A 25,167-nucleotide genomic window follows, 5' to 3' on the forward strand; every position below is an offset into this window, starting at 1 on the left:
CGGGCTAACTGGACCCCACCCATGCACGAATTTGTACACTGGGCCTCTAGTTAAACTATAAAAAAAAGAGATCCTGCCATTTGTGAGAACATGGATGGAAGTTAAGGGCATAATGCTAAGTGAAATAAGTCAATCAGAGAAAGACAAATACCCTATAATGTCACTTATATGTGCAATCTAAAAAAACAAACTCATAGAAAAGGAGTGTAGAATGGTGGATGCCAGGGGCTGAGGGTTGTGGGAAATGGGAAGATATTGGTCAAAGGGTACACATTTCCAGCTATAAAATGGATAACTTCTGAGGATCTGATGTACAACATGGTAACTATGGTTAACAATGCCATATTGTATAATGTATGGTGAAAGATGTGTTAACTAATCTTATTGTGGTGATCATTTCTCAATATCATGTGTATTAATCATATTGTACACCTTAAACTTAAGCAAGTATAATATGCCAATTACACTTCAATAAAGGTGGGGGGAAACAGTCTAAGGGCCAGAAAATGTTGCATAAGGTGAAAATGTGTGCTTTCTTATGGGAGTCTCTTTTTGCATTTTATTGATATTCATACTTTATAAAAAGAATCTCTGAATCAGTGGAGTATGTGGGAGTGGGGGGAGTTGGTTTAAGTTTTTTGGTTTTTGGTTTTTTTTTTCAGTTTTTTGGTTGGTTTGTTTACCTATGATAAGGTATTAGAATTGAGTTTTATTTTTCACGTATCAATTGTCTTACATCAAACACCTCCCACTTTCTCACCCCGAGTAGCAGTCCCAGTGACCAAAGCTCATGAGTCACAGCTTCTCTTTCCCTGTCACAGAGGCTGTAAAATGATAGTCAAATATTTTAAAGCTGATGGTGGCAAGTTTCATCCTGAATAATAATAGGCATATATTATAAATCCAATTAAAGTGGATATTTTCCTCTTATTTTTCTTTTCATTTTCATTACAGGTCCAATATGGAATTTTCCCAGATAACTTTACATTCAATTTACTGATAGATTATTTCATAAAGAAAGAAAATTACCAAGGTAAGAAACCAAGCCCATTTATAATGGGGCTTCAGCTCCCAAAAAGAAGCAGATGTAGTCACTTTCCCTTTTCTTCTTAATGATATCTCTTCACATCACTCTTTTAGTCAGAGATAGATTTGTAGTTGATTTGACATGCCACTTGCCCAGAGAGGAAATCATGTCCAGGTTTTTTCCCCTCTGAGTTTCTTACATTTCTCTTCTTCATGTCTCTTTAGGCAAAGGACAGTGACTTTAATTAAGCAAAAAACCCTGCCTGAGCTTCCATGGCTAGTCAAGGTTATAGTGATGCTGTTAATAGCTTGCCCCTTTTCCTGGGCACCATTTGCTAACTTTGTTTCATTTAAAGTACAATTTTATTATCCTATCTAATAAAAGAGAAAAATGGTAATTGGCGTACGACGATACCCTTTTCATTGGCTAATCAGGGCTATATGCAAATTAACTGCCAACTAAGATTGGCAGTTAACTGCCAACAAGATGGCGGTTAATTTGCATATGTAGGCACAATGCAGGGAGGCGAAAGGGAAAGCAGGAAGAAGCCCCCTGCCACTGACAGTGATTGGAAACCCAGCGGGGAGCTAAGAGCTGGGGGGCAGGGCAAAGGCGGCCCTGGGGCCGCCTTTGCCCTGCCCCCCAGCCATGATCGGAGAATCAGGTGCCTTTGCCACCCTGGCCAGTGATAGCAGGAAGTAGGGGTGGAGCCAGCGATGGGAGCTGGGCACAGTCGAAGCTGGCAGTCCCGGGAGCTAGGGGTCCCTTGCCTGGGCCTAAAGCGAAGCCCGCGATCGCGGCGCCCCCCGCTGCCACTGCGGGTCCCCGCTGCCCGGGCCGGACGCCTCAGCCAGAGGTGTTAGGCCTGGGCAGGGGCGGAGCCTGCAACCACGGGGACCTGGGGGTCCCCTGCCCAGGCCTGACACCTCTGCCAGAGGCCTCAGGCCTGGTCAAGGGGCCGATCCGGTGATTGGTGATCGGAGGGTGATGAGGGTCAACTCCTCTGGCCGAGGCATCAGGCCTGGGTGGGGGGCGGAGCCGGGGATTGGGGGGATATGATGGTCCCCTTGCTCAGGCCTGAAGCCTGGGTCAGAGGCGTCCGGCTTGGGCGGGGGGTGGAGCAAGCGATCAGAGGGAGATGGGGGTCCCCTGCCCAGGCATGATTCCTGGGCCAGAGGCCTCAGGCCTGGGCGGGGGCCAGAGCCAGTGATCAGGGGGAGATGGGGGTCCCCTGTCCAATCCTGACACCTCTGGCGGAGGCGTCAGGCCTGGGCAAGGGGCCGATCCTGCGATTGGAGGGTGATGGGGGTCAATGCCTGAGGGCTCCCAGTATGTGAGAGGGGGCAGGCTGGGCTGAGGGACACTCCCCCCCCCCCCCCACACACACACACACCCAGTGCACGAATTTCGTGCACCGGGCCCCTAGTTTAAAATATAAAACTATAAAACCAGTTGACTCATCCTGGAAAGAGCAGTACAGTCACTATGAAGGAAAGCCATTTCCTCTCCCTGGTACTTAATTACTGAACTAATGGCCTGGTGCACAAATTTGTGCACATTGAAAGAAAATTAATTAGAAGAAATATTTTAATATCGCTCTTCACCCTTTCTCTATACTAGAAGTGTCAACCAAATTCACAATCAAAAATGACATATCGAAACACCTGTACGATTGGCAACAGCAAGAGCTTTATATGTATTGTACATGCCTGAGTCAACTTAGCCTTTTATAGCTATAGAATAAACTTGCTTAATTAGGCCTGCTTTCTGATGTAGCTAAACTTTTCCCAGCCCAGTGAAGCACTCCAACTTCTCTTTCAGGTAATTGTCAGCAACACAGCAGTAAAATCAACACAAAGAGGATTATAATTGTAGATCACACAGGGAGAACAAAGGGTTAAATATTTAGCTGCAGCAGTGTTTGACTATATTCTGCGCAGTGAGAAAACCTGAAGTCATTTTCAAGGTCCACCATTTTTTACTTCTTTTCAGTCGGGTCAAGCTTCTAAGCTTTCTAAATCTCCATTTTCTGGCTAATGAAAAGAAAATAGGATTCCACCAAGTCTCCTATCTACCTACTCCAGGACTTTTGTGAGGATCAAATGAGATGAGGCATGGGAAAACACTTCACAGACATTTGGTTAAAGTGTGAAATGTTTGCACCTGGCTATAAAGCAAGTCATGTTCCTGGGCTGAAGAAACTCCAAGGATGCTAGTCACTAGGGAGAGGAAGCTGGGGTTGCTATGTGACGTCATTACCTGGCACCCACAGCCACAGTTTCCGGGCTGGGCTGGGGGCCACATTTTGTGCCATGGGGTCTCAGCAGCATCGGCTGCGATTTGGTGGGGTGTCACTCCAGGTGGTGGTGTGGCCTGTGTCCCACTTGGGGGAAGCCGAGTGTTGCTTTGTGGGTGCCAGGTCCACAGTGTCGTTTCTCTGTAAATGGCCAGCGTGCATCACAGCAGCTCCTGCATTGAGCGTCTGCCACCCTGTTGGTCAGTGCACGTCATAACGACCGGTTGGACAGTCAGACACTTAGTATATTAGCCTTTTATATATAGAGATCTGTAAATAAGTGGATTGATGATCTCTGAGATCTCTTTAACCCAAATTCTCTGATCCCGTGACATTAAAGTGGCTCTTTCACCTCAGCCGCAATAGAGGAGCCAAGGAAAGATGGTGATTGCAGCAGACTCTACAGAGTGGTCAGATGGGACCCTGACAGTCTCCAATGGAGTTCTTTTTCTAAATGCAGAGTAAATAATATTGAACATGTTTAAAGTAAATTTGTGATTAAGATTATTATCACTTATGGCAAAAATTAGAAAAAAAATATATTTTTGTTGTTAGGATAAGAAATATCAAAGAACATAAGTGATTATGGAGGAAAATTAAAATTAATTAGATAGCCAATATAATTTTACTTCTCAAGCTGATGGAAATATAGAATATAAATAATGACAGATAAAGTAAATTTGATTTCTTTTTCATGTGTAATTTTAGATTCTGTGAACAGATACTGGCAAAACTACATTTTTAAAAAAACTGGACTTTTAGCTTTAATTTTGCTTTTAAAATATTGTTTTATTTGCAGTTGTTGTTTTTTTCATTTTTTCTTTCTTTCTTTTTTTTTTTTTAATCTCTTCCAGATCATCACTTTGCTACTGACTAGATGACTTCCTGGTCTGCTTGTCTATCTCAGTTTCCCCATTTATAAAAAGAATATAGAAATTCTTGCTTGTGGCCTCATTCCAAACCATGACAACATGTACAAAACCAGCTGGCTAGAAACAGCTGCAAATCAGTGCTAACTCTTATAATTATGACTGTATACAAAAATTGGTTAACATAACAACTCAGTCAGTTAGAAATATTTGTGTCTGCTAAATGCAGGTTCCACAATTTATATCAATATTAACATTCTCTAATTTAACAATACTAAGAAGAGGAAATTGTTTGAACTTGATTTTCTTGGCTTCTGTCTATGTTGTGGAATATTGAGGGAAAATAAAAATTGCTCAATGTCCGATCTCCTGTGACCAGTGTTCATGTGGAAACAAATACATTGTATATTACACTCAGGTGCTTATAATTTATGAATGAGCATTTTCCTTTCCCCTGTTCAAGTCTTTTAAACTGAGTTCAATAGTCCTCTTTATATTAATCAGTTTTTTGTCTTTGAAGTAATACCTGGGATTGAGGATTGCCTCTAGCATTTGTCTTCTTTTGCCCTAACAAGGAGAAGGTGCCAGAACACGGAATGGAGCAGTCATCCCGGCCCCACTCTGCTTGTCAGGGTGATCTGGAAAATATATTTGCCTCCTTTCTGTGTGCCTGAGCTCTTCCAGCTGATAGACATGTATGAGGCATTTTCATATATATTATTTTGTTGGACTGTCCAACAATCCTTTGAAGTAGATGGGACAAATGCTATTTTATCATTAGGAACTTGATGCTGGGAGAAATTAAGTGGTTTATTCAATGTCCTTGAGGTGAGTGGTACAGTAGCACCTGGTTTAGTGCATACAAGTATGTACAATAGAAGCTAAAGGTTTGAGAAGAACTAGGAACAGTGTCACATTTTTTACATCTTAATTCTGTTTATTTTTCCATCGTGCCCCATGTTTTTATAAGAGTATTTATAGTTAAATACAGATTTGGTGATGTTACCTGCAGCTAATTTGCTCTCGTTTTCACTTTGATCTTCCTGCCAGATGCTTTATCCGTGGTTTTTGAGGTCATGATGCAAGAAGCCTTTGAAGTACCTTCCACCCAGCTTCTCTCCCTCTATGTTTTATACCACTGCCTAGCAAAGAAGACAGACTTCACTGTAAGTGATCTACCTTCAAGCAGTTCCCCAGAACCTTAGAAAAAGCAGGTAGTGGCTACTGGGCAGGCTGAGGTGGCCAGAGGAAACCCCGGCTCTCGGATCTGGAAAGGCTGTCTGCTGGGCAGCTCTGTGGCTGTGTTCAACGAGGAATGAGTGTTTGCGCTCCATTGTAGTTAGTGCTTTCTAACAAAGTGGAACTGGATGTCCTCCACTCACGAGAATCGCAAGTGAAAGTGCTTAGGCACGTTTTGAAACGATCTAGTCCCAGTGCTCTTCAGAAATGGGTAACAGATAGTCAGTGAGAGCTGGACCTGGCATATCAAAGAAGAAATGAGGCTGCTGACTTTGACCACAACCCTAGGTATCAAATGCCAATTATTTAATTTTTATCAGTACTTTCCTAAGGTTACAGTGGGTCAATCCAGAATGTCAGGTTTTGGTTTTATCCATTAGGTTAGGTATTTAGTCATTATTTATTGCTGTCCTAAGAATAACAACAGTGATAACACAATAACTAATATTTAAATAGCACTTTATACCAGGAAATTTATTAATGCAGTCAGTTCTCACAACTTTATACAGATGAGAAGGCTGGGGCACAGGGATGTCAGTTAATAGCATGAAATTGCCTTATGAAGCCAGGAAGTCTGATCCTATTATCTGCCCTTAACCTTAAATGTAACATTAAAAAATTCTGATTTGGGCCCTAGCAAGTTCTGCTCAGTGGCTAGAACATCGACCTGTGGACTGAAGGGTCCCGGGTTTGATTCCGGTCAAAAGCACGTGTCCAGGTTGTGGGCTCAATCCCCAGTAGGGGGCATGCAGGAGGCAGCTGCTGATCAATGATTCTCTCTCATCATTGATGTTTCTATCTCTCTCTCCCTTGTCCCTTCTTCTCTGAAACCAATAAAAAAAAATTTTTTTTTAATTCTTATTTGGGTAAGAACTGAAAATGTCATCTGGTCCAGCCCACATTCTAAAGAAGTTATGGTGTGTTTGCTTTTCTAAGATGAGTGTTAATAGCTGATGACAAACACCATATTCATTATCTCATTAAATATGTATTAAGCACCTATAACATTTCATACCTGTGCACAAAGGTAAGCAAACATTTCCTGCCTACAATCTAAGAAGATTACAGGCACTTAAAAATGAAACACAAACAAATATAAAATTATGACTATAATGAGTACTACAAAGATGTGGTCTATGAAAGGCTATAGGAATTTTTGTATTTTAAACTTAGATAGGTTAGGAAAGGCTTTCTTATGGAAATAGTTCTTGGGTTAATATTTGAAGGATGACTAGGAATTAACTGGCTGAAAAGGGGGAAGAAAATCCAAAACATGTGCAGAAGCAGAAAGAATATGATGAGCAGAAAGGGACTGGAGGAAGATAGGAAGATAATCAGTGTAGCTGCAACTGAGAATGGAAGGCAGCTGTAGGATGAGACAAGGTAGGAAAATATAGATCATGCTAAGCTATTTGTCTTCATCCTAAAATAGTGAGAAACCATTGAAAAGTTTTTAGCAGAGGTGTGACATGATCAGATTTGTATTAAAAAGATGCCTCTGGCTGTAATGTGCATAAAAGATCAGAGTGGGACCGGGGTGGCTGTGGTCAGAGCACTTAGGAGATGATTATGGTTGTCTGAGCAAGAGATAAATGGTAGTTTGGGACCAGGATGTGGTGGAGTTAGAGCGTAGCCAATGGACATATTTGGGAGGCAGATAACATGATGATGAACTGGATGTGGAGGCAGGAAAATTGGGGTCAAATCTTATCTCAGTTTCTGGCTTGTGTATCTGGACAGAGGGGTTGCCATGTGTTTGCAAAGGGAACTCTGGAAAAAGACTGGGTTTTATGAAGAAAATCATTAATTTAGCTCTGAAGTATGGCTCTGAAGATTTTGCATTTTGAGACAGTCGAGATTGCACAAGGGAAATCAGGAGCTTAATGGAAAAATCTGGATATAAAATTTATACATCCATGTGTAAATGTCTGAAAGTGAGCCACAGAGCAAAAAGGAAATAGAAATGTGCAGACCACAAAACCCAAGGGAAGAGAGTGGTCTGCAGTATAGCATGCTTCTGAGTAAGATGAGGACCTTTTTAAACTTCATTAAATGCAGTGGCATGAAGGCACAAAATAATAACCTTTGTTTCCATAGAATAATGGAGCAGGAAACCAAATTGGAGTGGATTGTGGAGTGAGTTAGAGGTGCAGAAGGGAGACAGCAGGTGTTCTGAGATGTCTAACTGAAGTGAGGGGGAGGGGAGAGAATGTGGGTTTGCTTTGTATTAATGGGAGAGGCAGAAGCATAAAATAAAAAAACCTAGAGGACATTGGTGAAATAGCACCTGACTTAGTCCATAACCTACTATAGTAATATTTCAGCCTTGGCTGCATTATTCTCAGACCATTTTTTAAAAAACACTTCTAAGACACTCATTTTGTTTCTGTTTGTTTTCACCTTTTTAAAAGTCCTTTGGGAATATGGCCATTCCTGTCGCTACCACCGTGTTGCTTGGCTCCCAGCACAGCAAGGATACCGCTCACTTGGCTTTTCGCCCTATTGCATTCTGACACTTAAACCATGGTTTCCTTAAAGAAAAAAAAAAATTTTTAAGGCTCATTTATTATTCACTGGCCCCTTTTCTTGCAGTTTATGTGGGGAAATCAAACCTATAGTGAGTGATTTGCTTTTGAAACTGAAAGGACCTGGTCCTTAATCACCAGCAATTTCACTTATCTGTGCTCAGAAGTGCCTGGGGAGGCTTTGTTTCTCTCCCAAGGCCTTTTCTTTTTTCAGACCTGAAGAAATTACACTTTTGTCACACAAAGCCCATCCTCAGGAAAATCTTTGAGTGCCCATTAGCACCTGGAGTGCCTCACTCACACCGAGTTGCAGACCGCATTCATTCCCTGCTTCCCCCCTGACCTCTGTGTGCAGACACCAGCGCTGGGCAGCCTGAGCTTTGTGTTCTGTGTGGGCTCAGGCCAGTGTGTACTCAGTGGCACTGAATGACCCCAGCTCTCGTGTCTGGGGCATTGCCAAGGCTCTCCTCCGGGCCCGCTTTTCCAGGGAACCCCTGTCTGCTGTTGCTGTTCTGCTGCAAGCTTAGCACTGCTGTGTCGTTGCCCCATTTGCTCATGTCTCAAAGGCTCCAATTTTATTGAAGTGTAATTTTGCACCCTGGGCTGAAAGAAATGATCACTAAGTGTTTCTGATTGCCTAATTTATTTTTGATAGGCACAAATCTACCTAAAAGCAGCCTAATAGTTGTATTTATTTTAACACTGTCAAATGGGAATCCTGTCATTGCTGAATTGTTTAAAATTCAAAAGCTTGCTCCATCATGTCATAGCCATGGGAGTGAACATGGGGCTGGCAGCGTGTCAGTTTTTGTTGATTGCCCCAGGCAATGTTGATCCAGAGTATACTCTTTATTTTGGTTTGGTTTTGCTTTTCTGATTGTAAAAGGAGCTCTTATTCATTGCCAAAATTTTAGAAAATAAAGAAAAGTACAAAGAAGAAAACCAAAATTACTCATAATTTCACTACCCAGAAATCTGTTAACATTCTGTGTTTTTCATTAAACATAAATACCTTTTATTTGCAAAATTGTGATTATAGTGTATCTATAGCTTTATTATTTTGCTTTTTTAACTTAATGCTATGACATGTTCTTTTTCCTCCATGTTATTAAAAATCACATTTTTGCATAAAGTATTCATTGTTTGTCTGGACAGTGACCTGGTATATTCTGTTGCAGTGGGAAGAGGAGAGGAACTTCGGTGCATCCCTATTACTCCCAGGCCTAAAGCAAAAGAACTCAGTGGGTTTGAGTTCCCAGCTGTATGGCTATGCACTTCTGGGTAAGCTAAGTGATCCTTACAGATATTGTGTTTCACCAGGATAACTAATGCACTCTTCTCCTTCACAATAAAATTATAGTTTGATTTAGATTTGCTAGTAAATTTCTATACAACTTTCACTTTTAGGCACAAAGAAATAACCTTTGATGGCCTTACTGTTGCCAACGTGCAAGCTGAGAACTAGTGCTGGTGGCCACAGATTATATGTAGTGGTAATCAGTGTGAGGAAGGGCTAGAGCGCAATAGGAAAGTTCTGGGCCCCTTTGGGGAGAACCAGCCAGTAGAATCTTCTCCAGTATTAACAACATCTTTCTCTCTCTTTAGATCTGAAGTCCAGGGAGTAAGACATTGAGAGTTAGGGTTAAAGTCCTCTCCTTGGTATTGTTTTCAGGTGAGGGAAGAGAAACTCAGCGCCACTGGTAGCACTTCAGGAAAGCAGGGAGTGGCTCATTGGCACAGTGTGGCTATGCAGGGGGAGGGCCCTGACTGCCCTGGACCAGCCGGGTCAGGAGGCGAAGCTCTGCAGTGTGGCCTCAGAACCTGGGCTCTGTGCAATCGGGGCAAGTAAGATTCGGCCTTAAATGTGCCCTGTTTGCAGAGGTTTACTGAGTGCATATTATGTCATTATTCTTCCAGGCTTTGCCTTACTTGATAGGCATTTGAGGAAGCACCTTCTCCTGATTATTCATTGCTTCTGCTGACCTTTGTGTTTTGAAAACATTGGCTATTTCATGAGTAGGGTGTAAAAGTTAACTTTGAGCTGCTTATTTTGTTATAGCACTTTGGCTGCCTTTGAAGTTCACTTCAATAGAATGTGATGTGGCATCCTTGGAGGTTGATCCTGATATAAAGTGACTCAGGGAGGAATTTCAGAGCTTACCAGACGGGCTGTCAGACTCACGAAAGAGTTGAACACTTTTAAGAAGTCATATTCTCCTTATTTGCCACCTTTTTTCAATTCTGATTTACATGTTTTTGCCTTCAGATGTGCATTCAAGTCTATTATACTGTAGGAATTATTCAGGAAGTTGTCAGGGCTAGGAAAATGTACTTTGTTGTTGTTTCTGAGCAGAGGCCCTGGGGCATTGAGACTGGCAGCCGTCCCATTAGAGGCTGTTTGCTCTTGGGTCCTGTGCTGGACAGCCCCTCTCACCTCGATGGCAGCCACTTCCCAGAATGTGGCCACAGTCCGGCCCCAAGCATCTTAAAGCTCTAAAGTTAGCTGTCACCTGATAAGCTTTGTCTATTTATGTCCTGCTAGAGCTTTTCCAAATCCTCCTTCCCAGGAAAGATAAGTGAAGGTGGATTTGAGACCTGACAGCTCAAGGTGACTTTGGTCATTAGTGCAGAGGGGGCTCTGGGCCCCAGGAGTACAGACAGTGCCCCCACCAGAGGACCCTGCTGTCTGGCATCCTGAGTTCCAGGGGGGATGATGGTTTGAGGTACCAGGAGGAACACTCGTGTCCTGAGAGCCAGAGGATGATGCGGACTTTATGCCTTTAGCACTGATAACGCTCAAATAAAGGACAAAAGAGCAAAATGGGGTGGTTGTTTTTTTCATGAGGACAGTCAATGGGATGTTCGGGAGCATTTCAAAAACTGTCCCACATTTCCTGGCCAGGCAAGTTGTCCAATGTTGACAAGATTTTCAGTGTAGGGAAGTTGTAGAATTTTTTTTCTGAGGAAGATTTTGTTCTTAAAACAAAAGTAGTGTTTCAGTTGTTTGACTCATTTTATAAGGGCAGCTCCACTTAGAGGCAGATTTATCGGCCTCTCTAAATTGCCCTCAGCCTACGCTGCAGACGTCCTCATGATAATCCCCACCAGTCCAGGTGAAAAAGAGGAGAAACAAGTTCATAAAATTGTGTATTAAAAGACATATTCAGTGAATCTTACCACATTCTGCACCATCCATCTAATGTCACAGGTGGCTGGGTGGGGTTGGGCTCTCGGCACAGATATGAAATGATCCTTCTCTGTTTCTAGAGCTGCCCGGTGGGTGTGCGCGGGTGCCTCGGTCTCAGGCCTAGTGGGAAGGCGTGGCTGAGCTTTCTCCTTGCTCCTCTGGCCACAGGGAAGGTGGAACTGCAGCGAGGGCTGCGGGCTGTGTACCACGACATGCCTCTGCTGTGGCGACCAGGCTACCTTGACAGAGCCCTTCAGGTGATGGAGAAGGTGGCCTCCTCCCCAGAAGATGGAAAGCTATGTAGAGAAGCGGTATGTTCCTCCATCTTAATTCAGTGGGAGTTAGCTACCTCTTAAGTTGTGTTTGTATTTTTTTTTTTTGTCTTCCCCTGTCCCCTACTTCTTTTTTATTTCTGTAGAATCATGTGCTTATTCAGATGAAAAGGAATGAAAAGCCACAAACATTCTCAATGTTACTGACCAAATGTACTAGAAAATAAGATTACTGTTGACTTTATAGCCCACTGTCTAGGAGGGAACCTCTTCCCCTCCCCTGAGTTCAATAAAATACTGCCCACTCCCCAATAAAATCTCTGTGGCAGCTCAGGAGAGGCTAAGATTCCACTTTAAAATGTTGGCCTTTCTGTACCCTAGATCCCTGGGAAACTAAATGGCAACTTTTCCTGAGCCCACAGAAATGAATCTGGGGACTAGAGATGGCATAGCCTTCTTTCCCTTCCATTTATGAGTTCCATGGTGAATGCCCAGTGCTGAGACCCGGATCAGATGTCCCTTAGAGGTCAAGGCGTTCGTGCTGCCTGGACTAGGAGGCTGTCCTTCAGTCCCAAGCTCATCTCTCTTAGTCACCGAGGACTCTTGACACCAGTTACGAATGAGACTTAGCTCAGGCTAAGGAGATGAGGGATCTTAGAGCCACATGACACTACACCCCACAGTGGAAGCCACAGTGTCCACTCCTATCCAAGCAGCTTTTATGTCAGAGTGGTGGTTTCCTTCTAGGCTGTGAAAGTTAACTGTGAGCTGTTTATTTGTTTTACCTTGACCCTGATCACTAGGACTCGCCTTTTGGCTTTCATTTCAGTCGGGAGATGTACAAGTCTGGTTCCTGTAGTGGCTCGGCATGCTAATGTCTAGCGAACCATTATGTTCTTTGCCAGGTTTATAACAGCATACACACTTCTAAATATATATTCCTACTTAGCCCTGCTATCGTCAGTGCTAGTGATTGAAAACAAAATTGTACATTAGTACTTTGCCGAGGAAATAGTCCTTCTACTCTGAGCCAGATTTGCATTCTTTGTGTTCTGGCTTAAGAATGTGATTCAGATGTCAGCAAGAACGGGGCATGTGTCAGGTTTGAGTGCAATGTATTAGTGCCATTAAAAGGCCTTGGAGTATTTCCGGATTTTTGCTCTAACGTGGCATGGACAGATTTAATGTGTGTTGAAACAGGTGCTAGTGCTGGCTGTGAGGTTGCTTCTGTGCCATCTCTGATGATTAGTCCCTCTGGGTCAAGGAGGTGTGCCCCAGGTGAACGTGGTGAGGGGCAGGGGACAGAACAAAGCCTCTGTTGTATAATTTACTCCTTGCTAAGTCACAGACCACCTCGTGAGAGTGCATTTCATGTGTGCCCCTGGTCTTTGCCTGCAGCAATGTGGGTTGCGCGGGTCCCTAGTTCACAGATGCTCTGCGAGCTAACGTCTGAAGGAGGCCCTCGCCGAGGCTCAGAAGCTTCACCGTGCATTCGCGGTGGCCTTTGTTGGTTGTGGCCTATGCTGGCTTTTCTTTGCCTTTCTCCCAATTCCAAACTGACTACAGAAGAAAGACCTGGAGGTGGGAAGGGCATTCTTTTGTGCCCATTGAGCATAATTCTTGGATTCCTACCTGGTTGATTAAATGTAAAATCAAATGCCCTTGTTCTGATTCATATTCACATAACTCTGTGCTTGCTTATTTGTACCATCGTTTTGTACGAAGTTTTCCATGCCGTCCGACAGGATGTTTCTAATGGAAATCATATAACCATTTCTGTTTCCTATAATTTGATAAGAGAACTCTTCTCACCACTTTTTAGATCCCGGATTTCCTTCTTTTCCCTTCTCCAGCCTCTCTTCTCAGTGTGCTCTCAGGGCCATGAGCTGATGAGTCCCTGCCCCTTTCTGCCCCACAGCTCGACATGCTGGACAGAGCACTGCAGGCTCTGACGGCTCCGGCCCAGGAGTCCTCAGAGGAACAGCCCCAAGGAGGGGAGGACAGCCCGGGCCCAGAAGAGCTGGTGGAGCAGTTGGACGTGGAAGAAACCGAACAGTCCAAGCTTCCCCGCTACCTGGAGCGATTTAAGGTTAGTCACAGCACTCAGCTGTGCATTAAGCATGCTCTCTGCCTCAGTGATAGACAGGCAGTCCTTTCATGCATTAATGTCACACACAAAGGCGTTAAAAACTGACATCAAAAATTGCATTTTTATTGCTTCACACAGGAAGTGGTCTTAAAAGGAACAAATGTAAATATCTAGGCTCCTTTTTGTACTTGAGCTAATGGGTTGCTAAGGCAGCATGTCATTACCCCTCATCCCTGACACGTGCCTGGTGGGTCAGTAATAGCTTGCCTCCTCCTAGCCATCACCTGACTCCAACCCCGAGAGGAAAGGATCTGGTCCTTTCTCCATGTTGTGCTAAGCGTGCTTGACAACCCAGAGATGCAGGTAGGAATTACCAAGCCACACTTGAGCAGGATGAAGGTTAGATGCAGGCATCTTCCTCTGCTCCTCTTGGCAGCTTTGTGTCGTGTATGAGGCCATTAGAAATGCTCTCTTGTCCCGCGTGGAAGATGGAAATAAGGCCACTCTCCCTTTCAGCAGCCCTGAGCACTGAAGCTGCCTTTGGTAGCTCTCAGCTAACACCCCCAAAGCCTCTGTGGTCGTCAGAAAAAAAGAGCCATGTTCAGAGTTTAAACCAGCGGTTCTCAACCTGTGGGTCACGACCCCTTTGGCGGTCGAACGACCCTTTCACAGGGGTCGCCTAAGACCATCCTGCATATCAGATATTTACATTACGATTCATAACAGTAGGAACATTACAGTTATGAAGTAGCAACGAAAATAATTTTATGGTTGAGAACCACTGGTTAAACCCTTGGCCTCTTATTTGCTTTTTCTCATCTATTTTGTGCAAAGAGAAAAAAGTGCTACCCAAAGGAGAACTCTTTGTATGAAGCAGAAACCATTCCCATCCAGGCCAGCTGACCCATTATGTCACTTTGGGATGAGAGATGGACATTTCGCCAGATTATTACCTCTACATCTTTTCCGTAATTATCATGAACCAGCTGTGAGATACCTATTTCCCCGTGTTATAAGGGGGATTCTGTTGTACTTTTACCAACTGTTTCTTCCAGTATTCTGTAAGGTCGTTGCTCAACTTCCCCTTTTATAATTTGAAAACTGAGAAAGAAAGGTTAATCCATGTTCACAGAGAATTAACAGTAGAGCTGGCTTAATTCTTTTCCAATTAACTTTGCCTAATTTTGCAGATTTAGAAAGGCTAACAAAACCAAATAAAATCTTCTGCGCCCCATAGATTATCATTTACCATATTCATATTGACCAAGGCTGTCACACCGTTACTGAAAATTACCACCTCTTTCTGTTGTTTCTTATATACTTAACCTCAAAGAATAGAAATCAGTGCCTAAATTAAATTCTTAGTCCTCACACTTCCAGAAACATTAAAAAAAAATCAGAAAAAGACAAGAGACAAACACTTACTGGCTACTGTCTGTGCATCAGACACCACTGCATTTCGTCTGTCTTCGCTGTGGCCCTGGGTGACAGATGCGGCTCATCCATGTTACAGGACACCGCAGCTGAGAGAAACCAGCCCAGAGGCTTTAGACTTGAACAAAAGTTTTCTGACTCAGAGTTGAGTCCTTATTCTGATGTCCCAAGCTGTCTCCTTGGCCTCAAACCCCATGAGAAATGATTTTCATCTTATATTTCCTTGTCTTTCTGTTGCTTCATGTTTATTAGTGTCAGGTAATTTGTTTTGGGCCCAATTTTATATGACAGACCCATCACACTGCGCCTCTGGCCACTACCTGAAGCCTGTAGACCTGCTCACATTCCCTCCCCTGGGAGCAGACCTCCTCGCCTGTGCCAATGAACTGCAATTGAATGGAACATGGAGATGTGTGGTATAAGCTATAGTTGGGCCATAAGTGGCTCTCTCCAGTGATCTACATCTTGAAGCACTTAAGTAGATTAGTGTTTTCCGTACTTTACTTCTCTGGGAATACAGTGCGAACAAACCCAGCTGCCATTTCCGATGGAGCGGAGCAAACAGCACTACAGGCTGACCTGTGAGCGCGCAGGTGGAGCCCGTGGAGCGCAGCACCCGCGGGAGCTGTTAGCGCGCCATTAGCAAGAAGTCCTTGAATGGCTTCCATCTGTTAAAAGGAATGCGCATCAGGCCAACATTTGTCTCGGTGATTCTGAAGGAGAAGATGTGGAGGGGCTTCCTCCAGTTTATCAGCCACTTCTGCCATTTCGTTTGCATCTTTGAGTTCTTTGTTCTTGGGGTTGGCTGCTTGGTTCAGTGCAGGGCGGGGTGGAAATGTTGATTTGTTATGCCTGTGCTGTCATTGTGGCTTAAAACCAGAAACTAGAGGGAATCACAGCTTATGGAGTTTCATTTACTGTTTGTAAGTGAAGGGGAAGAAATGACATGTAGTACACCTTAGCCAAATGGCTGGGCTGCGGGGAAACAGAGCAAACGCTATCAGTGCTGGAGGGAAGGCCTCTGCCAGGGTCCCGACAGCATTCCTCTTCCTGCGAGCTGGATGTGTGGAGGCTTTGCAAGGGACTTACCTCTCCTCCTCCTGGTACCCTTCTCCCAATCACGCCCTTCTCCTCGTGTTTCCTTTCTTTCCAACAGGCCTTACATTCCCAGCTTCAGGCTCTGGGCAGAGTTGAGTCAGAGAGCCTTTTGACGCTAACCACCCAGCTCATCAAAGACCAGCTGCCCGCCTGTGAAGCAGAGGACATCGCCACCTACGAGCGGAAGCTGCAGCAGTGGCATCGGGATTTGTTGTACCTGATTCAGCGGGAACAGGAGTTCAGGGAGAAGGCGAAGCAGGAGTACCTGGCTCGGCAAGCAGCAAAGGCGGCTGCCTAACAGGGCCCCACGGCCCAGCCCCACCCCAGGGACTTCACCAGCCCCACCATGGGTTCACTGTGACCGTGATGGCAGCCTCAGCCTCCTCCGTCCGCCTTCTCCTCCTGTAAGCCGTCCACCTGTGCGAGAACGCCGAGATGTTCTACAGACAGAGGCCTTCTGTCTGCCCATGCAGGCTGCCCACTCTTAGTTCCAGAGGCTGCGGAACTAGGAAAGCAGTCAGACCGCAGCCACCAGCCACCTCGGCGCTCCTGACGGGGTGCCAGGGTTCAGGTTCCAGTCTCAAGCACAGGCTTTCGAATGGTCTCTCTCCCCCCACCCGAGGCAAACTGCACGTCCTGGGACTTCGGTCCCTTCTCCTCTCTGGGGCCGTCTCCACATTCTCCTTCCCTGTGTCTCACCCAGACCTGAACTGGGAGAAGGTCAGTCAATGGCTTTCAAATTGCAGGAACCTCGGTGGCATTTTAGAATGTACGGACTCTTGAGGAGAAAGCTAGTCTCCTTGGCTGGGAGCTTCTCCTTTTTCCAACCCATTGTCTCCGCTCCTTCATTAAGTAGGTCAGATGAGCCTTTTGTGCACACACACACACTCCCACACACATGCACGCACACATACTCCCACACACACGCACGCACACATACTCCCACACACATGCACGCACACATACGGCTTGTGAACACATCTCAGAGAAGTTGCAGAAAATCTGGGACTGCATGGGAGAATGGGTAATTATCAAACCCTCAGGAGGCCAACATTCCCGAAGTTTCTCTGTGAAAGGGGTTGGGGTAGCTCTTGCTTGCTGTGTAATTTTGCCTTTAAGTGCGGTTACTTCTATCCTGGATTGCGGTCTTTTATCAACAACCTGTGGAAATAAATGTTCTTGGATTCTTTTGTTGGATTCTGTTTTTTTCTTCTTTTTTTTTTCCCTTTATTGTGTTCTTTATCTTTTGAGGAAGGGAGAGAGATATATAGGGAATCTCATCATCATAGTTAACTATGATTTTCAGCAACATATTTTCAACCCTTCTTCTCCATTAGACTGGCATTTATGGAAGTCTCACTGTGTGCCAACAACCCCAGCAACCCCATGAGGGAGGTACCAGGAACCTGTTGTAAATGAGGAACCTGAAACTGCGGGCCTCACCCTGCACATGCCCTCCGTATACACCTGCAGCTAGTATCCCACACGGGCCCTCGCTAGCAAAGCTGAATCTAACTCGGGTAGAGGGCTGTAATCCAAAGCCAGCTCTGGCGTTTGGTTTGTCAAGGGCAGGGCTTTTTCCGCCATTCCCTTAAAGCAAGAGGAAGGTCCAAGATAAATCAAAAGGCACCTTTTTGCCCAGCTGGTGTGGCTCAGTGGTTGGATGTTGACCTATGAACCCTATGGAAAAGGGTAAATGGTGGTTCATGTGATTTTGCTGTCTGAGGATATATACCTGGAACCAGGGTTCTTGAGCCCAAATGAAGCTGCTGTAATGTGACCTCCAACAAGGCAGCGGGATCCAACACCACTGTCCCCATAACCTCGATGGGCCTGTGCGGGTGAGGAAGGGACGGAGTTTAAAATGGGCTCAGGGGGCTTTGGCTTTAGTGACTCCTAAGAGCAAAATATGTGGTGTTACTGTCTTTTCATTACATGGTTAGAGCTCAGCTTTTCAGAGTTCTACTTCAGAGCTGAACTTTTCAAACTCTGAGAATGATAAACGTTTTAAATCTGTTTTTTTAGAAAATGGGGAAAGAGGAATGCTTTTCAACAGTTTTGTCAGGAAAATTGCCTTTTATTCTAAATAACAGCTTCTTAGCTTGAAAATAACCTTCCTCCTCCATTGATTTGACCTTTTGGTGATGCCACATGCCGCCCTGAGGATGTCATTACCTTTATGGTGACAGGGGTGTCCAAGCCAAAGGTGGTGGCAGTGCCGCTGAGACCGTGGCAGTCGCCACAGGGATCTTTGTCTAAAACAAAGCAGTGACTTGGGCTGTGTGTTTATTGTGTAGGAATGGCAGGGGTTCCAAATCCAAGCTGGGCATGTTCATAAACAGTTTGTTACAAAAAAGCATCTGAAAATAAATTCTATTCTGGGCTTTAAAAGCTAGATCGGCCTTAGCTGGTTTGGCTCAGTGGATAGAGCGTCGGCCTGTGGACTGAAGGGTCCCAGGTTTGATTCCAGTCAAGGGCATGTACCTTAGTTGCAGGCACATCCCCAGTGGGGGGTGTGCAGGAGGCAGCTGATCGATGTTTCTAACTCTCTCTCTCTCCCTATCCCTTCCTTTCTGTAAAAAAATAAATAAAATATATTTTAAAAAAAGCTAGATCAAGGACACAAGGACGATTTGTGAAGGCTTTATAAAGGGGACCTCACATCCTTTGTTATGCCCGGTGGTAGGAGGGTTTTGGTTGCTATGACGCTTCCTCTCTGCAGAGCTCAACATCTTAATCCATAAAACACCCTCTAAGGTGAATGTGCCTAAGGTAGAATGTGAAATGGAACAGGTACGGTGACCAAACTGAGGGCTCTAGGGACTGAGGGGTCTCCTGGGACACGGGATGTTCAATCACAGGGCAGTCCCAGCAACCCTGGAGGGTCAGTCCCCCTAGGTTCAGGCCAGAAAGCCTTTCTGAGACGGGATAGCCTGACAGTGGAGTAGAAAACTATTTATTTACTTAAGGTTAATCTGATGCCATTAAAATATTTTGGTGATTTCCCACCCTGAGTTTTCACATGTTTGCTTAACCCTTCCATTTCTGGAGGAATTTCAGAATCCCTTCTGGCAAATAGTGACTTCTAATGGGACGGGCCAATGAAGCCCCATGGTTTGGAGGCACAGTGTAAGATCAACAGGAGTGTGTGTGACAAAGGAACATCATTGATTCAGACAGACCTATGGCCAAAAGACCAGCCCTGAAGACAGAAAGGCCATGTCCTAGAGGTCCTGTTGAGCACTCTGCGGGCACAGTTTCGGTGCCACATGGAGGGAACTGAGATGCCAGGCCGTCCACTCTGTGCTCTGCCGTTCTGAGCAGTCCAGGCCCCCAGATACACTGACCCTGCTCTTCACTGTGCTTCCATGTGAGCTGCTACCTCCGCCTGGAATTTACTTTCTGTCCAGCACACCCACACACCTGTTCTCAGCTTAGAGAGAACAGGTGCTTTTCCTATGGTCACCACAGCTTGCCCTTGAACTTAGGGACCCCTGTCACCCCAGTTAGGGTAGCTTTGTTCACCTTTAAGTCCTCACAGTATTACCTACTGCTGGGTATTGAGTAAAGGTACAAGGATGTGAATGGCTATGAGGAATTCCTCCTTTTTTCAGGTACTTCATGCATAATCACTTTTCTGAAACAGCTTTAGTTCCTGGGTGTCAGTCACATCCACAGGGTATTATGCTACTTACATAGAGCTTACTCTGTAACTGCACAGGAAACCAAGAGAAGGCGTTGGATGTAATTACTGAGTAAGATGGCCTTATAGAGCCCAGAAAGTCAGTCTTGGGAGGGCCATCCAGTGTGACCATCTTGTCAAAGCCTTTCCTTCACAGGTGAGAAAAGAAACTCCAGACAGGGATAAAGTGAGAGGCCACGCACCCAGGTGTGGCAGAGCTGGGAGTAACCCTCCCAATACCCCCCTCCAACTACACTGGTATATTTACTTTTTCTTTTCCCGCAATGTTAGTTGTCTCTTTCCCTCACTTCCCAGTTTCTGTCCTAAGATCCCAATGTCCTGGTTATACAAGATAACAAGGCAGCAGTTACCGAAACAGTATCAGGATCCTCTCTGAGGTTTGCTCCCCCCTACTCCCCCCTGACCATAGATGGCAAATCCCAACTCCCGATGAGCCAACTCAGCAACACAGAATGTAAGACAGCACACACCTGAACTTTTGCCACTTTTGTATTTTATTGTGGAACTGCCGTGTGTTTTTTTTTTCTTTTACATCAAATATCCTCAATGGAAGAGGGGATATTGCACACAAATATCATAAAAGCACTACATATTACTTCCACTGGAAACTAATTTTCTACATTAGATATGACTGGATAGGATAGAAGTGATGCAGGATTATAAGACATAATACCATACACAGCTGCAGACTGACACAAACACCATTCAGAACAAGAGAGAGGAGGGGGAGGTGCCTCTCTGCCAGGCTCAAGACCACCTCATTGCAGGGCCGGGAAGAGAAGGGCTGCCTTCCACACGCAGGTGCCCCGGCCCGGCCCTGGGCAGGGTGTTCCCGCAGGGGCAGGTGGTCTGGCTGCCTCATCTCGATGGTCCGGCTCTGGGAGCTCCGACCGAGTGCAGAGAAGCTATTTTCCCCCTTCCTTTGCAGTTTTTGATGCTGCCTTTTAAATCAAGAAAGTCACAGATTTTTTAAAATAGCAAATCGTTTTAATACCAGGTGAATAACCTAATTGCTTTCAAAGAAATGCTCATCCTTAGGCTGCTTTTGGTGTGTTGTTCAGTTGGTTAGAAGATAAAAGCTTACAGTTCCTTTCAAATGGAAGCAGGATCTTTTCTTCTACATCTGAAGCGCAAAAAAAATAAGGTTATTAAACCTAACTCACAATGTCATCACTGAGCAAGAACCTCCTGTGACAGACAGGTGACTAAGAGAAGCAAGAAAAGCAATTCAGAATCATAGAACAGCTCCCGAGAGCTGAAATTTGGTAATACGGGAACAATAGAAGGTGGTAAAATTTCCAATTAGCAAATGATTTAACCTTATTAAATGACTATTGAAAAGCTTCTAAACTGCATAAGCTATTGGAGACACTTAAAACATTCATATACACTGGGGAAACCATTCACTATGATATGTAAGGTTAAGAAAAGAAAAATTTTTTTAACTCCATGGAAAATGGTGTTTGGGGAGGGGGGTCAGTCATTGTATCCAGTCCCACAAGGCTGAGAAAGCATGCACGAGGGTTGGGTTTTGAGAAAGGGGATAGAATTAGTTAAAATTGAAAATGGAGGGTCATCTCTAACATTTAGTCTCTGTAGAATTTTGCTTAAGAATACTACCAAAAAGGTCATGATCATGAGTGCTAGCTCGATGGAATCCCATCACTTAAAGAGTATAAATTCCTTCCACTCAAATATCCCATCTACACAATTGGATCAAGTAACCGGCATGAATACAGCTCCTAGAAGTCTGTGTCAATCTTTAGCTCTCTCCATGAATGTACATGGTACATTGTGATGGCTCATGCTAAACTAATTGTGTATTTATGGAATCAGCAAAATTAGGTTAGTCACCCAGGTAGAGAAGGTTTCTGGAAGGACAGGAGCAACCTGTAATGCAAATATTGGTTTTCCTGGTATACTTGGGCTCTGTGGTCATCACTGAGAACAATGAATGGAGAAAGGTACTGGTATTTCACAGGAAAAAGACCAGCTTGTATATGTTTCCCTTAAATCCCAAAACAAAATTTAAAAAAAAGGAGTGGGATAGAATCATTATAATTGAAGATTGGTTATAATTCTCCTAAAATGTTTGTGTATTTTAAAAGCAAAATAATGTACATGTTAAATAAATTTAGTTTGAGAAATTGGAGAATAATTCCATCTTCTATCAAAGAAAAGTCAACCAGAGGTCTGGATTTGGCAAGAAGACTGGGAATCTATTCCTGTTCCCATGCATTATGTGGGCTAACTCAACCCCCAATCATTAAATAATTGTCTTGGGAATATTAGGTTGTCTCATTAAATAAGTTTGAAGCAGATGAGTTTATGCTCAATTAAATTCATTTTTGTCACAATGAGTTTTCCATCATGCGGTAATTTTTTGTACCCTTAATGTGTTGTTATTAAGGACTTGAGGGGGAAATGGAGTAATAAATAAAAGCTGCATTTCTAGAGAAACCTAAAAAAAATAGAATATTAATTTTTCTTAAAAAAATTAAACATTTGAAAATGTAATTCACAGCATTAAGTAGACTGCATAGGTCCTCAGTGAATGGACCCTGAAGAAGCATTGTTTAAACCCTCATAGTAGTTAGCAGTGCAAAACATACACTTATCAGACAAAAATAAACTAAAATGTTACTTTTGAAATAAATAAAATGAGGTCATTGTTCACTACTCCGTAGATCTCAGAATCTGCGGGAAACGCCACATGACAGAGCACAGCACAGTCGTCACTGAGAAGTTTGCCACACCAGAACACTGGGTGATGGATCTGTCACTCGAAACCTGACGTCAGTTTGAATCATGATCTGGCTTCCCAGATTCATAGTTCAATGATGGGAATGATCTCTGAACTCTACACGATGAACAGTAGGAGTTGGGAATTCATTTGTTTTCAATGTATTGTTTTTTATTTATTTTTTCCAGAAAAGAAATCCCAAAGCAAATTTTCGCTAGGGTTCTTTGAACTTGTCTTGGCTCTTTTACCTCATGGTTGAAGATCTTGAAAGAAGAATGTAGGCTATCACTGGGTGATGCCGAAGCCTGGAAAAGTAGCCTACCACGCCATTCTCCCCACTCTCAAATAGCACAGACTCAGATTTTTATGTTATGGGGAGCAGGGTGGGAGGGATCACTTCCTGGCAGTTGTGTGTTTTAATAAATATTATCACTGCAATATCAGACTTCAATCTCACCAGAACTTCAAAAAACATTATTCATTTTGTCTTACGAAACACTTAAAAAAAAAACCTGTCACTTGAAAATTTTCTTTGTATTTTCCTGCAAATGAAAACATTTATTTAAAAGTTCTTCTATGAAAGGTCCTGACATAGCAAAAAAAAAAAAAAAAAAATCTTCTGTACACTTGTTCCCATAATTATACTGAACTTAACAAAAAATGGAAAAAAAAAAGCCACTGTAAGACAAAGGAAAGTAAATACTGTACACTTGCTGAAAACCTCTTCCACCATATGATTCAGTTTTCCCAGTTCTGATCATAGAAGCCACTTCAATCCTGAACTTGCAGTAGTAAAGAAGCTATTAAAGGCTCACGTGTTTGGCTGAGGGGCCACGGGGGCACTGAGGTGGTAAACCACACACATGACTCAGCATCAAACTTTGCACCAATCAGATTGGCTTCTAGTACCCCCCACACCCGCACACACATGCTCCTGTAACTGGAGTAGCTATAATCCTACACGGATGTTTTATACGCTTGCTGTCTCGCATTAAAAAATAATAAGTGCATCAAGTATCTTTGTACATTCAAGTCACTTTCTAAGGCAAATTGTCTACTGTATGTACTCCCAACTGCTTTGGTATTTGCTTGTTGATTGGGGTGGAGTTGGTTGTTTCCGCATGCAGGTTAATTGACTCAGAGTGGATTAAGTGGGTACACAGATGCTGGGAGCATGCCTTAGACCAATCTACTCGTGTGTTGGAAGAGTCAAAGTTCCGAATGGGGTTCAAAGTGTGTCCAATCTACACTCACTACGTTATGTCGTGTGCAGCCTTCAAACTGAAGGAGCTTAATTAAAGCATGAAAATCTCACATGCCCTCATAACAAGTTTTGCTCTTTTTGTGTTCTTCCTGCCAGCTTGTTTTAGAAAATTAAGACCCTTTTTGATGACTCAGACTGCCACAAGTTGAAAACTTTGCATATATAGACTACAGAATATAAACTGCCTAAGAAAATGCAGACCAAATTATTGGTTATTTTCTCTTCCTTACCCCACTCTGTTCTCCCTTTTCCTCCTCTGGGTATCTCACCAGCCCTCTCTACCATTATATCTCCTTCCCTTGCATTCTTTTTCTTTCTCATTCTCTCTCTCTCCTGCATTCTCTCTCTCTTCCTCTCTCTTTCTCTTGCTTTCTCTCCCTCTCTCTCTAAGACAAATGCCTCTACCTAGCAGAAGTCGGTTGAGTTTGCTAGTGCGTGAATTCCAAATGTTCAGCAGAGATGAACTAGGGTAGGTCATTTTGCAGTAACTTGAACCCTATTGTGGGAATACTGTTATTTCCCTTAGCAATCAGCAAAAACTGAGAAATACCAGTGACTTGCACCACCATGACACAGCATAGCGTTTGGCAGGTAACAGTTCAGTGACTTATTTATGAATTGACTTTTTAGAAAAAGTAGTTTCAAACTGAAGAGTTTCTGGAAACAAAGTTCAAATCCTGTGGTGTGGCTGGCCTTGGTCTTTACAGTTCGATCTTGCATGCGGGGAAGGATTCATCTTGCATAACCACGGTGCTGCTGCTTGCTAGAACCATGATGTTGAGGTCTTGCTGTTTCTCATGGGTCTCCTGGTACCATTCCCTCATCACCTCGGAGTCATGAGTTGGGATCAGGGTCACCTGCAGGGAGAGAGCAAAATAACTGCTTGAGGGCAGAGCCAGAAATCAGATAAAAAAAATAGAACAACAATAAGGTATTAATTAATTAGAGAGAAGAAGGGTAAAGAAAGGAAAATTTTATATTTTCCTCAAGAAATGCAAAGGACTTTTCTTCAACTTACATTTTCTATGAACCAGAATAAAGCTGCAAGAAAATACCAAGATTTTGGGGGGAAGTTGAAGACTGGAACCAAAGGCAACTAATGACCAGTCAATCGGTTCATCTATATTCATCATCAATTTCTCAATTCTTTAGTGTTAAAGGAAGAAGTGCTTCCGTTAAGGAGGAATTTCTGTATTTCCTTTAACACGCTTGGTGAATTTTGCATCAAGGACAATGCATATTTAATGCAAGGAGCTTTGGTTATTATTGCAGCTCAAAGCTTTCTACTGTGTGTAACTAACATTTTGTCCTGAGAACAAAAATTTGTATCTTTAATTTGTGGGGGAAGGGGGGAGAGTGATAGAGGAGCGATATGGGTGGGTGGATGGGTGGGTTTGAATAGTAAAAATTCCATCCAGAAT

At 43.7% G+C, this 25,167-nt stretch overlaps 2 protein-coding genes across 6 annotated transcripts in view; one reads left to right on the forward strand and one right to left on the reverse strand.

The window, feature by feature from the left end:
- MRPS27 (mitochondrial ribosomal protein S27) overlaps positions 1–17,233 on the forward strand; it is an 87,041-nt gene extending 69,808 nt beyond the window's left edge. For both annotated transcript variants that reach the window (XM_059694362.1, XM_059694364.1), the window contains exons 6-11: positions 955–1,033; positions 5,243–5,358; positions 9,135–9,237; positions 11,312–11,454; positions 13,334–13,504; positions 16,095–17,233. In XM_059694362.1, the coding sequence (XP_059550345.1) occupies positions 955–1,033; positions 5,243–5,358; positions 9,135–9,237; positions 11,312–11,454; positions 13,334–13,504; positions 16,095–16,334 (852 nt within the window). In that variant the 3' untranslated portion in view covers positions 16,335–17,233. The remainder of the gene's footprint in view (positions 1–954; positions 1,034–5,242; positions 5,359–9,134; positions 9,238–11,311; positions 11,455–13,333; positions 13,505–16,094) is intronic.
- Positions 17,234–20,212: 2,979 nt separating this feature from the next.
- MAP1B (microtubule associated protein 1B) overlaps positions 20,213–25,167 on the reverse strand; it is a 93,055-nt gene continuing 88,100 nt past the window's right edge. For all 4 annotated transcript variants that reach the window (XM_059694369.1, XM_059694370.1, XM_059694372.1 and 1 more), the window contains one exon: positions 20,213–24,603. In XM_059694369.1, the coding sequence (XP_059550352.1) occupies positions 24,448–24,603 (156 nt within the window). In that variant the 3' untranslated portion in view covers positions 20,213–24,447. The remainder of the gene's footprint in view (positions 24,604–25,167) is intronic.

This window comes from Myotis daubentonii, chromosome 4, assembly GCF_963259705.1.
Source record: "Myotis daubentonii chromosome 4, mMyoDau2.1, whole genome shotgun sequence".
In the NCBI taxonomy this organism is placed as follows: Eukaryota; Metazoa; Chordata; class Mammalia; order Chiroptera; family Vespertilionidae; genus Myotis; species Myotis daubentonii.